Source organism: Nicotiana attenuata, unplaced genomic scaffold, assembly GCF_001879085.1.
Source record: "Nicotiana attenuata strain UT unplaced genomic scaffold, NIATTr2, whole genome shotgun sequence".
Taxonomy (NCBI): Eukaryota; Viridiplantae; Streptophyta; class Magnoliopsida; order Solanales; family Solanaceae; genus Nicotiana; species Nicotiana attenuata.
The window spans coordinates 1-14,290 of record NW_017672595.1 but is presented as its reverse complement, the minus strand read 5'-3'; the positions used below and the strand labels follow the sequence as shown (position 1 = coordinate 14,290).

Sequence of the window (14,290 nt, the reverse complement as noted above, 5' to 3'; positions counted from 1 at the left end):
AAGGAGACGTTTCAGTTGAGCTATTGCACGTGGCGTTGTTTTATTCGTTTATCATAGAAATTGGGAACTAAGCTGGGTAAGCATCATAACTGATGTATGTAAACACATTTGATGTTAAGGTTGTTGGATGATTTTGACAGCTCTTGCAACGCAACAACAACAACCTTATAAAATCTCATAAGTGCCGGCATGAGATGGTAAAGTGTAGGCAGACTTTACTTCTATTCCGGATGGATAGAGAAACTGTTTCCGAAAGACCCTTGGCTTAAAAAGACGAAAATAAACAATAGATCAGTACCAGCAACACGAGCCAGAAAAATAATAGTAGTAACAGAAAATAGAACATCCGATAGTTAAGTGACCCTCGACACAAAGTTTAGTTTTGAAGTAACGGCAATATTTGAAACTTTGAACGTAGAACATCCGAGATCATTGTTTTGAAAGGAAAAATTGGGATTCGTCTCGGACAACAAAATCTGTCTATAAACTTATTAAGAATACCTATAATATTGATTTTGTTTAATGTGACATAATTTGATTGCGTACGAAAATAAAATAAAAAAATTATGATCCTAAAGATGACATGCCATTTCTATGACAAAGTTGTTAAGACTAACTTCTTAATTTTCTTTGAAATCTGTTTTTGTTAATACTCCCTCCGGTTTAAACTAAGTGATTTTTTAGCCTTTTTCTTTTGGTCCAAAATAAGTGATTTTTTCAGATTTCAAGAATGAATTAATTATTTTTTTCTTACGTTGTCCTTGGAGTAAATAGTGTTGGAATATGTGTTAGGAGTGTTTATGTGAGGTAGTAAAGGTTAATATGGTCAATTCGATTGCTAATTAATGCTAAAAGGTGGATTTCTTAATCTGTATGAAAACATTCAAAAAATCACTTATTTTGGACCGGAGGGAGTAATTAAGAACTGTCGACTTATATTGCCATGCCTATGTATTAATATATCTTGATTAGTTAAACCAATTATGTATATTTTTTTGCTTTAACGTGTTAATATTAACTTTTCATACTTTATAATTTTTATCTCAAAATGTTTAAGATAAAAAAATTGTGAAACTTACGTCCTATGCTTTGAACTAATGCTTTATATACTATGATAGTCCATAGATAAAATGTCTCACTTCTTATCTTCCTAACATATACCTTATCTAAAGGTATAGGTTAGTGAAATGGACCGAGAACTATGAGGTCTCATATTTAAATTCTAGCATAGTCAAAAGTATTAGGTAATCTCGTCCTATATATTCTAAATTTAATGGACAAAGTTACATGATAGGTGAAAGTTAATAGGTACCTCGTATACGTAATTGAGGTGTGTATAAGCAGCATAGGACACCACGATTATCAGAAGAAAATAACATTACCCCATTTATATTGCAAACTGAAGCTCATTCCCGATAAGATGGACACTTTTGTATTTAGTTTTGTTTTGTTATCTGAATTTGTGATACTTAAATAGTTAATTAAACTTAGTCGGTCTTATTGCGATTTTGGATAGTGATAATCAATAAGCAAAAAAATACACAGATAGCTAATTAAATTTAGTCAATCTTATTGCAACTTTGAATAGTGATTATAAATAACCAAAAAAATAATGGGGATTGCAGATGCACTCTAGTCTCTAATGATTGCATCGTGGAACTAATCCCTGAACTTTTAAGACATAGGATCTCAAACCCGGTTCATTTCTCTTCTATTTGTTCATAATTCATAAAATATTGCACTACTTAACTGTATTACGTAACATTTTTCTTCAAATGAGAATTGAGGTTTCCCCAACAACAATTGTTGAACTTTGACCCTCACTGATCCACAATCTTGTAACAACATTAGGCTTTTGATTTTCATTTTACTTGATGACATGTCATACTCAAGGAATTAAGGGTGTGTTTGGTACGAAGGAAAATGTTTTCCTAGAAAATGTTTTCATGGAAAATGAGTGGTTTTATCATTTATTTTCTCTTGTTTGGTTGGTAAGTGGAAAACATTTTCCGGAAAATATTTTCTATTGTTTGGTTAGAGAGTAGAAAATAGTTTTTTTTAGGAAAATATTTTTTATGCAACTCTCCTCACCCCTCCCCCTCCCCCTCCCCCACCCCTTCCCGAAGTCTCTAAAAATTGACACAATCTAAAGGAACTAATGTGATGCTTTACTTTTTAACGCAAAAACCGCGTATTTTCGAACCCGTAAACTTTATAATTTCTAAACCCGTAAACTTCCAAACACATAAACTCTGAACTCATAATTTTGGGACTTGTAAAATTTTGAGCCTTTAAATCGATAAATAATAAAATTAAAAACTAAAAAATATATTTTAAATTTCTTTTCGGGGGGCTGGGGGGACAGTAAAACGAAAAAAAACAAAAATTTAAATTACAAAAAAAAAGTAAAAAAAAATTGTGCGGGGGGTGCAGAAAAATGAAAAAACAGAAATTTAAAATTGCGAAAAAAAAAATTTAAGGTAAAAAAAATATTTTTTTTAACGGCGGAGGGGGAGATGGAGGGGTAGTAGGGTGGATAGTAACGGAAAAACTGAAATTTAAAAAAGCAACTTTTTTTTGGAAAGGAGGTGAGGTGGGTTGGTGAGGGTGAGAAAGGTTGAGAAGGAGCTTTGGAAAATATTTTCCCTTCTTTTGATAAGGAAAACATTTTCCTCCAATTGGAGGAAAATGAATTGATAAGGAAAATGTTTTCCAAAACATTTAAACCAACCAAACATGGGAAAATTGGAAAACATTTTCCAGAAAATGTTTTCCTTTCATACCAAACACACCCTAAGTCTAGGAAACAACTGAGAATTTATGCTTCAGATGCCAATTAATCTTCATCGAAGAGGCGCAGATGCCTCAGCTAGACGCACTTTGATTACTAAAGAACAATTTCGTTGTATAATCACCCAAACTAGATATTTCATAGAACCTGATATTAAGCAAATTCAATGTCACCTTAACTCAAATACCTGATCCAAGCTTTACCATGGGACTTTCAACTTCAAAACAGAATACGTAATACTAGCAAGTCTATTTCGAGTTCGAGACTAATTGCCGAATCCATGCTAGTTGATAGCGTCTAGTTCGAGACTAACATATGAAATGCAAACAAAGACAAGAAAATTTGATGTTCCAGCTACTTAAAGCATACTTCTACAGCACCACTTGCAATGCGACCGTCCCACCAAATATGACTCCAAGGTCAGAGGCTGATAGCGAGCAAACTAGGAGCGAGATCTTTCTCTAGCTGGAGGTGAATCGCTGCATTGGAAACAAATAAGAAAATTTACAAAGCTTATTAGCAAGAAAGCAATTGAGGAACTGTACCACAGAGCACAGATATGCAGAAAAAAGAGCTAAAACAAGAGTAAAGAAGATGCAAACCTCCTGAGTCTTTCTGGAAGAGGACTTTCTGCTGCAGCATATCCAGGACTATCAATTTCTTCAGGTTTAGACCTTGGGCTGCGGCCGCGATAACCATCTGGGCTCTGTTTCTCTCTCCTCCCCCTTGGAGGACTAGGGCTGGCTCTACGATCATCCAACATTCCTTCCTCTGGTGGACTGCTCACATGGCCATTTTCAGAACCAGCTCTCAGCCTTCTAGGGTTTGGGCTATGACCATTTCCTTGATCAGGGTTCCTCTCCTTTCTCATGCTTGGACTATGGCCACGGCCATACTCAGAATTCCTTTCCCTATGATTGGGATTTGGACTAGCGCCACGACCATAATCAGGACTTGACCTACCATGACGGAGTGGACTTGGGCTACGGGCCCGACCACGACCATAATCAGGACTTCCCCTCTCTCTTCCATAAGGACTCCGAGATCGATCTCGGTCATAACCTCTCCTGAGACCACCCCTATCACGGTTTCTATCAGGACTAAACCCTGTTCTCCTGTCATCATCATCTTTATTTGCATATTCAACTGTAATGACTTGATCCATCAGTTTACTGCATCAGAAAGCAAAACATGAACAACAAAGGCTGGTCAACTATGGAAGTGGAAAATATGGAAAACTACGAAAAAGTTTGATAAGTAATCACATTATAACAACTCTTATTAAGAAGATACCTCATGTGTGTAGCATCCAAGGCTCTGGAAGCATCCTCCTGTGTTTCATATTGGACAAACGCAAAATTCCTTCTAATCCTTATATTGAGAATTTTTCCATACGGATCGAAGTGCCTCTCTATATCCCTGCTCCTAGTATTATGTGGATCAAAATTTATGACAAACAAAGTCTTCGAAGGTTTGACACTAGATGAAGATTTCCTAGAGCTCTCAGGCCTCCTACTGCTACGCTCTTCCTGCAGCATAGCCATTGAGATTACCAAGTGAACTTTAAGATTTTCAGGGGAGAGAGGGATTTGAAGACAACAAATGGATTACCTTTGACCACTCAATGCGAAGTCTGCGGCCCTTTCTACCAAATTCTATTCGGTCAAGTCCACGAATAGCATCCTCTGCATCTCTTTCATCGTCCATATAAACAAAAGCAAAACCTGAAACCCCACCCCAGGAAACACCAAAGATTAAATAAAAACTCAAAGGAAATGAGAAAAAGAATCCTCACGTGAAATATTCTTCAGTATTCAAAAAATTGAAAAGAACTTCCATCAAACAGAGATGTAAACCATCTTAACTTTACATCTCAATCATAAAAATGACCACTCTGTCAAATCTAGAAAAAATTTTACCAGTAAAATCAGTAACAGACCTTTGGTGGTGGACTAACAGATTTCAAGTAAAGGTGCATGTCACATGAGGGAACAATGTAAAGAAAGTGCCTTCTCCATTTTAATCTGCTGCCTCAGCATCGAGGTCGGCATTGTGAGTTGTGACAAGTCTGTAAAATGAAGGCTGGGAAATGGAGGGCAATAGTGACGGAGGAAAATGTATGATTGTGATGCCATGATGGATCAGAGAGCTCTTCTAGGAGACAAGAAGAGAACACTTGTCACAGCTAGGAAATGAAATGAGACGCCGTCCATCAGCCATGATAGTATGGACATTGCAATGTTATCCTGCGCCAAAGAATAATTGAGTATGTGGGTTTATACTTAAATACACTTCTTTGTAAACATATCCTAACACCCATAAGAAACTACACATCTTCTGTTGTTGAGTCAAATGATCTGAACAGATCTTCAGCCCATCGGCGTAGTGCTGTTACAATGTGAAGCATGAACGTGGTGTCCCCTAGCAAACCAACTATTCAAGTCCTTGGACAGTTGAATGTATGGGATAAGTGCCGGTGGGACTTCTGAAACTCTAGACTTACCATACTCAGGTGACATCTTTTACTGTAGCCTGTAGGAGCTACTCCTTGTTTCATGAATCAACTGCTTTGTCAGCACATCAGCTTTACTAGTTGCTTGTTATCAAAAACATCTGTAGCCAGACTTCATAGAACCTAGTCGAAGCTTACCAGGTAATAAGTTACATAAGAACTGTTTTTCTTAGATCAGATAGAACATGGTGTATTGTATGTCCAGGTTTGATATGCAATTAGCCGGACGAACACTTTGGCAACTCATTTCATGCCTCAGTTTGCAGTTGCATGGAGGTAACAACTCTCAACCAAATAAAAAACTGTCCAGATAAATGGAAGTGAAATCTTCCACCATCCCACTACACGGTCATATTCAAGCACCTTACTGCAGGACCATCAAATGCATGATCCAAACTCGCCCGCAACATAGAGGATAATATATTAAAAATAACAAGGTAAAATATATCGAAATAACACCACTGCAGCAGGAAGGTTTTAATTGAAGCTAGTTAACCATATACCCAATTCCTCTCACGTAAAATCCTTTTTTTGGTATAGTTACATGTATAATCTTGCAGGACAGAGATTGGGGACATGAAAGGTCATTCCAGATAAATAGTTCTTGTCCAGAGCAAACTCAACCAAATAACCAATAAGAGCTTCCAAATAGAGTTAGAAATAAATTACACACATAAAATCAAGACTGTCGAGGCATACCAGATTTCATATCCACCCTATCCACCTTCCCATATCTTCTGAAAAGCCTCTCCAACTCTGACTGCCTGGCGTTATATTCAACATTCCCACAGAAGATTGGCCTCATCCCGCCTGAGTAGAAGATGTCAAGACTCTTTCCACCCTGAGATCATACAAGAAACATTGTTGGTGAAAAGGGAAGAGAAAAAAATCAATAAGTCCACTTCCAGCATACATAATGTACTTCATCAGTACAAAGCAAAACATCAGTTAAGAATGCCAGCAATCATTTCATATTAGTCATCGTATGATGAGTTAGATGACCTTAATCAGCGATGAAGAGCATTTGAAGTAAAACGTGATAAATTGTTTGACAATAGCGTAATAATTGCTAGATATCCACCTAAAATGACAACTTCCTACCAAAATCTTGAGGCAGCCAATAAAACAGATACTATAACATACAGTACATACAATAAATTACAGTTTTTTTTTTCATTATCAAAAAAAAAATTACAGTTTCTTTTTTCAAAGGTTAACATACCCAGTGAACTTAGGAATTGTTGCTTTTCTGAGGACACTATTAATTTCTCTTGAATTTCAGCAATGGTTACATACATCATCCCAGAAAGATCATTATTTATTTTTTTCACTATTTGAGTGTCAAACCTACTAAAATTTGACCATGATTTTCATTCAACTTGTAGTACTTTTCAAGCCATTTCAAATCTTTGAGTTTTACTTTTAGTAGAGGACTTTGTTTAAAGTCCAAAGATCGATCAAAAGCAAATTTTGAATAAAATCGAGAAAGATAAAGTTCCATTCAAAAGCTTAAGTTAAACGTTTAACTTTATAAAACAAGAAACAAGTTCAGCTCATCGAAACATAACAATGCAACGCAAATAGCCAAGAAAAAATAGTCCAAGTTCCTCCGTATAACACTGTATTTCCAGGACCCAATTTAATAACTAGCAGAGGCAATATTGCTCCGACAATACATCAAACAATCATCAACTACATCCCATTCCTTAATTAGTTGGAATCAGCTATATGAATCCTTTATATCGATTCCGATCAATTTCATTCCGATACTAAATAATTTGCATGTTAACATAATATCAGAGTTTCTAATTCTCACACTTATCTTTGTACGGAAGTACAAGTCTTTCCGCATAATACATGCTTAAATGAAATTGTGGTAAGAAAAATGTATTTTCCACCTAAATATATTTTCATGTTATTCTAAAGCCCTAAATTTTAATTCCATTTAGCTTATGTGGAAGTTCAGGCACCAAAAACACTAGAAACCAAGATGATTCATCTTTGAACGGATTAATTTGGGTGACAGGTAAATGAATAATTCACCAAAACCCATTAAAATTTGGGTCGGTTGAACAGGTCATGGTCAATTTTGACAAGCGTAGACACCAACACAAACAAATCAATTTTTCATGCTACACAAAATAAATCCGTCTAAGGAGACCTTATTCTTGCTAAAATTATTTAACCAAACTAAACAACAATATTAAATTCAAAGTAATGAATAATGGGTTGTACAGTTCAGATTTCTCTATTCTCCTGAGACAAAAAAAATTATTCAGAGATCCACATAAAATTAAAATTCATATCTTAGAATCAAGGTCAAGAAGACAGATCTTAGGTTTACCGTGTCCCTTTATCTTCAATTGATTTTGTGAACGGTTAAATAGATCTGGAAAAAACAGGAAAACCCTAGTAGATCTGATACATGAGAGGGTTAACAAGATTCGTTACCTCGTTAAAGCAAGAGAAAATTGTAACTACAGCGAAGCTGAAGCGGAGATACAGAGGCTGAGCCAAAATATCTTTTCTTGACGCTATCGTCAGCGTTATAAGCAGCAGGAGCAGGGGCGTGTTTCGTTTTTACCAAAATAACCTTCTTGCGTTTTTTTTGTATGTTTTCACTTGTCCTAACTTTTCTTTGTTGTAACCTGCAAGTTTAAAGTTAAGATTCCCCAATAGATTTGATATTTATTCTTAGTGAAAATATAATAAGTTTTTAAAAAAAATTTAGTTTGGCGGTAGAAGATATTAAACTTGACTAATATTCATATTAGTGATAATATAAGACACTTATTTTTGTCCCTCCATTTTATTTAACTTCTTCTGTTTCTTGTTATTTTATTGATAATTAATTAACTTTCTTATTTGTGGCATTTGTAAAAAAAAACTTATTTGTAGGACTAATTTCAGTCATGTTAAGATTAATATATTACTCCATCTGTTCCAATTTATGTAACCTATTTCCTTTTTGGTTCGTTCCAAAAAGAATGACTCCTTTCTAAATTTGGTAACAATTTAGCTTGAACTTACCATTCTACCCTTAATGAGAAGCTTTTATAACCACACAAATACTCTGAGCTCCTTTTTGACTCGTTTAGGACCACAAATTTCAAAAGTCTTTATTTTTTCTTAAACTCCGTGCCCAGTCAAACAAGTTCACATAAATTGGAATGGAGGGAGTATTGTGTTTGGTGGCTGTGAGAATTGAGATACAGTTATCAAAACAGATAACTTGGCCTAACCTCATGTGTTATAAAGTTCAAAAGCTTAACCCGACCTTAAGGGTGGCAAGTGGAGCCGGTCCAAGATCGAGACCGGCCGGGGACTGCGGACCAAACGGGCTTCTGGTCCTAAACGGGCCTGAACCGGTTAGAATCGTGTATGTGGGCCTGGTCCGGGCTTCTGGGCCGGTTCTTCACTTTAGGATCGTTAGACCTGGGACCGTTTGGGACCGGAACTGACCGGTCCTTGGCGGGCCCAAACGGTCCCAACGGTCAAAAATTCAAAAAAAAAAAAAAAATCGTTGGGCTTTGAAAAATCTGGCCGTTGGCCTTTAAAAAATAGTCGTTGGCTATTTACAAATTAGCCATTTAACCCCCCATCCCAACTTTGTTTTAACCCAAAACTTTTTGAATTACACTTTTTCCCTATTTTCAACTATAAATACCCCCTCATTCTTTTATTTTTCTCACAAAATCATCAATCTCTTTCTAATTTTCTTCTATAATTGCTACTATTGTTTACTTTATTGTTAGAATTTATGAAAATATTATGAAGTTGGTGAATTAAAGTCTTCAACGATAATCAATTTACGACAAGTTGTTCGTCAATTCGGTAAACTCGTTCCAACTCTTAAGTTTTAATATTACAGTTTTATTTTATTTATTTTCTACTATTTGATTAATTAAGATGGCTTCCTTAAAAAAACTTTTTGGTAAAAATAAGGGAAAATCCAAGAGTGGCGAATCTTGTGGTCACTCTGTTCCTCCTCCACTTCCCTCGGCTTCCCAAAACAAACCCCATATCTGTCTTACACCTGCGATTCTTAATAGCGATAATAGTTTATTACAATTTACTGAGAGTCAATTTTGCCACAATATTGGAACTGCTGAAGAATTAAATCATGAATTAGTGAATGCTCTTTATTCTAATCCAACTATTGATGAAAATGATGAGGAGGAATAGATTTTGATGAAACTCAAGCGGATGACGATACACCCACTAGTCCTGCTCCTGAAGTTAACCCAACTAGTGATAATCCAAATGATGCCCCGTGTGATACTTCTGTTACTGCCCCTACTTTTTCTAGACAACGTACCAAACGGACGAAAACATCTCTTGTTCGGCCATTTTTTACTCAACTAATTCCAGAAAATAAGGCTAATTGTAAAATTTGTGGCAATGAGTTAGCTTTTAAATATTTTGGATCGCGGGGCGAACGGGAACTTTGGCTAGACACATATTGATACACCCTCAAGATAAAGTCAAATATCTTTGTTCCAAAACTTTGGCCGAGGGGAAAAGTTTACCTACTCCTAGTGAGGCTGGCCCTAGTACCGGATCAAATCTATTTCAACCGGGAATAACACTGTTACTGGTGGTATTTTATATTATGATCCAAAACAAGATCGAGAAGAATTGGCAAAAATGGTTACTGTTATGTGCTTACCCTATAATTTTCCTTCTGACCCTAACTTTGTGCATTATACTAGAAAAAATTTTAATCCTACTTATAAAGGTTTTCCTCGCACAATCGTAAAGAGCGATATTTATAAATATAAACATGAATATGAATAATATTTGTGCTATTTATTTACACATATAAATTTACGTGTTGCTATTACAACTAATATTGGTAGAAGTGGTAACGACTGTGATTACCTTACTGTTACCAGTCATTGGATTGATGAGGATTGGATAATGCAAAAGCGCATTATTGCTTATAGAATAATTAATTCACGTCACACAAGGCAGTTTATTGCTAGCACGGTTACGGATATTTGCAGATATTTTTGCATTAGTGATAAAATAATGTCAGTTTCGATTTGGATTGAAAAGAGATATTGCCATATTTTTTAATGCTATAAAAAAATTATAACGCATTGCTTTGAATATCTCTTACAATATTTTTGTTTTTAAATTTGAATTAAAAAATTTAGGTCACAATTCTATAATAAAATTTACAAGGAATATTTTATTAACGTCTTTTTTTTTCTAATTTCTATAAAAAAAAATTAAAAAAAGTATCCATTGGGCCCACTTAGCCCGCGGGTCGGGACCGTTTAGCCCGAGACCATTGGTTTGTGGGCCCGTCACGGGCCGGTTCCTACAAAAAGACCACCAGGTCCGGGACCGTTTGGCCCGTTTAATTTGGAACCGGGACCGTTTGGACCGGCCCACTTAGTCCACTTAAGCCCGGGACCGGCCCACTTGTCACCCTTACCCGACCTAATCATTCAAGTGAAAGGACTTTCAAAATATCAACACAAAAATTCTAAGTTCCAAAATAGCTATAAAAAAAATATCTAGCCTAATCCTAACCAACTAATGAGTTTAGTTGAGCCTAATCATTTAACGATACGTGTGTTTTTCGATAAATGTTGATTGTTTGGAACCACAAAACCTTCTTTGTAATCTTATGATAACTCTTAAATTTTTATATAAAAATCTAGGTATTATTGGCCTCAACGTATGTATTTGAACTATCAGCCTTTTTTACAACCTTATATAAAATCATGGTATTCATGGATTTCAAAATGTATATTGAATTCATAAGAAAACATTTGAAATCATAGTAAAAGCTTTCTTTCATAAAATTTGAAATCATATAACAATTCAACACGTATCATATATTTAAGGGAAAATATATGAGGTGCTACATGTAATTGTCTAAAAAAATTAATTTCAAACTTAACCTTTACGGGTGTCCTAGTACCTTACTATACTTGTCCAAAGTGAATTTAATATCACCTTATGAATCATAATTGTACCACTTTCATGGCGTGAGGTGTTCCACACGAGCATGCCACATCAGCGCCACATCAACGCCATGCCAGAAATGCAATAAATTATTTTTTTTACTATTTTTCTTTTTTCTTTTTCATTCACATATTTTTTTTTTGTTTCATACCTACCATTAAAACCTCCCTTTTTTTTGGTAATTAATTTTCTTTATATTAATCACCAAAGTGAGATCATTACAAAACTATAATCAGCATCATCTCTGCTCACTATCTCAACTAAATCACAGTACCTTTCATCTACTCCAAAGGCCTATACAAGTTGTTACTCTCTATACTAATAAGTACTTCTGTAATTGAATTCTAGCTTTAGGCTCAACTCTAACATTACAAATATAGGCTATCTCTCGAACTATACTATCACAGTGATGATATCTTTTTTCAAAGATACGATTATTTCTTTCCAGCCATACTGCATAGGATGTTTCTGTGAATACCAGTCTGCAAATACTAGCCTGGTTGGATTTCCCTTTTGCTTTCTTGATGATTGTCACACCTCCTTTTTACACACCTACCCCGAAGGATATACGTATAAGGGAGTTTTTCCATTTAAAGTGACATTATTCGAAATGGGATCATTTATTTATTTTTAGAATCGCCACTTGGGATAGGTTTGGCTTTTGGTGTCCCAAGTCACCGATTTAATTTAAATCCCAAATCGAGGAAAATTTCGACTTCCCAATTGGAGTCTGCAAACCAGAAATTCTGTGTAAGGAATTCTGTTGACCCGAGGGAAGGTGTTAGGCACCCCCGGATCCCGTGGTTCTAGCACGGTCGCTTAAATTATCATAAATGGCTAAAATCTGGTTTTTATACATATTTAAACCTATAGCGCAATTTTAAGATTATTTACCGCTTTTAGTTTATTTTGTTTTTACGAAAGTGAACGCCGTTTAAGAGCGTGTTTTTGGATCACATCACATGAAATGCACCCGGATCCTAAACACCTCTTATTCAACGTTTTGGGATTTGGATTTGGGTTGCATGAAATGCGCACCCGAGTTTAGGAAAGTAAAATTATTAAAAGCGTGCCTAAAGTGGCTAGCGCCTTATTAACTTTGCGGGAAGCAATGAAAATTTGTTAAATGGCTTGCCCAATTTCTAAAATATTTTAATATAAGCATTTAATGGGGGCCCCGCAATTTATAGATTTGTTTGGCAAGGCTCGTCCCACTTTTATTTGAAGGATATCCTAAAGCATGCTATGGTTTTCTATTGAATTTTGTCTCTAAAAGGGCCTAAATAATCAATTTTATAAAATTCGGGCTTCGAGTTCAAGTCCGGATTCAAACAAAAGGACAAAGCCTTTTAATTTGAACCCACCACCTAACTTGAAAGCCCAAATTTATATTATATTAAACTATGAAGTAGGGCATCTAAACCTATTCCACAATAATGAATTTCAGCATACTTTGGGCGAGAGTCCTTCAAGCAGTGGGCTTATTCAGGAGCCCAAATTGAGAGTGAATTGTATTTGTGGAGTTATGCTATGCTCCAGTTTATGAAGCCTATTGTAATTGGGCTCTTATCACCTGACCAAGCCCAAGTCTCACCGGACACAGGATGTCCGATTTTATTGTGAATTAAATGCAATCTTGATTTCAAATTGGCCTATTAAACTCTTTTTACAGTTATTGTAATAAGGGATCCATTAATTTTAAAAACTAGGCAATCGTGCACGATTCAAGTGAAAAGCATACAAATAACCTGGAACTCGAACGGCCTACCTTTTAACATCTGTATTATGGACATGTAAATTCATGAGTAGTCACTGGTGTCCTCTCTAGTTTTGAGTAAACAATGTAACAAACGAAACCTTGTGATGAACTGGCTAATTTCATCAAACTAAAATCATGTTTTAAGTTTGATTATCAAACATGATAACAGGACTAACACGAATTAAGCCTAACACTGTTCAACAGAGTAATTATATGATTCTATAGCATATAGCAGTCGGTTAAGTCACAGTCCATACAGTCCTCTCAATGTACATGTTATAGTGTCCAAATGAATACAAAATTGCATTGTATTTAAACAAAAGTAAAATACAGCTTGCACTTTAATTTTTCTTCCAATTTGACTATACATCAGACTCGCATTCATAAGTCATTTGAGGCTAAGATAAGTACCTGGAATTTGAAGCAAACAAAAGGAAAAAGTTAGCAGCAGTACACAGCAATCAACAGCAGCTTTGGATGATTTTCTAACCCAGAAATGATATTATGCAGCCAGTAATCAATTTCAAATGAATATAACCAGTGAAAACCCAAAACCAGCTTGAATCAACTCAAATAAACCCAGAAATGACCCCAGGAACTTCTGAAATCCACAACTACAGGAACACCCGAAAATTCAAGCCATTTTCAACCTTTGGATAAGCTGGAGTTTTAATTCAGAACTGAGAGCTTTCAAACTACCCTACAAATTTCAATGGAATAGTGATTTTTGGATTTCTGTTGCCTCCCGTTTGCAGAAGCTTTTTCAGTATCTTTTTTAGGCTCCTCCCCTCTTAAAAAAAAATCCTCTTGTACCCCAAGTAACCATGCCTTTATAGGCAAGTTACTAGGGCAACTTCAGACTTTATTTTTTACACTTTAGTCCTTTAATTATTTTCAGTTTAGTCCCTTTATTTTTAACTTGTTATCCAAGTAATGTCTTAAACTTCCTGAAATGTACACTTAAGTCCTATTTTGGAATGTCCTAGAAGGTTCTATCGTGTTCCTATTCCCTTTAAATCCCTAAACTACCCTTGCCTAATTTATACAATTACCAAATCTAATAAAACTACCCTTTTTCCATGCCTAAACTACCCTTAAAACTCCCTGAAATTACTACCCAAACCGAAACAAAACCCCTGAACCTATTTTGCAATTATTAACCCTTGATCTTGGTCTCAATTTACCAAATTACCATTATTATCTATAACCCAATCGATTAAGCTAATCAATGCCAACTAATTAAGCCAAT

The 14,290-nt window shown here is 35.5% G+C and overlaps 1 protein-coding gene across 3 annotated transcripts; it reads right to left on the bottom strand.

The window, feature by feature from the left end:
* Positions 1-2,906: 2,906 nt before the first annotated feature.
* LOC109213797 (serine/arginine-rich splicing factor RS31-like) lies at positions 2,907-7,861 on the bottom strand. Of its 3 annotated transcripts, none has more exons than XM_019377625.1 (6): positions 7,755-7,861; positions 6,003-6,144; positions 4,403-4,515; positions 4,085-4,320; positions 3,394-3,963; positions 2,907-3,270 (listed from the first exon to the last, which is right to left on the bottom strand). In XM_019377625.1, exons 2-6 carry the CDS (start codon positions 6,106-6,108, stop codon positions 3,234-3,236), a joined length of 1,062 nt encoding a protein of 353 aa, XP_019233170.1. In that variant the 5' UTR covers positions 6,109-6,144; positions 7,755-7,861; the 3' UTR covers positions 2,907-3,233. The 3 variants fall into 3 exon arrangements, with proteins under 3 accessions (XP_019233170.1, XP_019233172.1, XP_019233171.1); XM_019377627.1 differs by lacking the exon at positions 7,755-7,861 and adding an exon at positions 4,731-5,037 and having other exon boundaries at positions 6,003-6,142; XM_019377626.1 differs by lacking the exon at positions 7,755-7,861 and having other exon boundaries at positions 4,403-5,037; positions 6,003-6,090.
* Positions 7,862-14,290: the final 6,429 nt, after the last annotated feature.

What these genes read in the sequence shown, in the direction of transcription:
- LOC109213797 (XM_019377625.1), bottom strand. Translation starts at nt 6,108, where the DNA reads ATGAGGCCAATCTTCTGTGGGAATGTTGAATATAACGCCAGGCAGTCA. An exon ending in TTCGCATTGAGTGGTCAAAG is followed by an intron (nt 4,321 to 4,402) that starts GTAATCCATTTG and finishes GCTATGCTGCAG; the next exon opens with GAAGAGCGTAGCAGTAGGAG. An exon ending in CTTCCAGAAAGACTCAGGAG is followed by an intron (nt 3,271 to 3,393) that starts GTTTGCATCTTC and finishes TTTCCAATGCAG; the next exon opens with CGATTCACCTCCAGCTAGAG.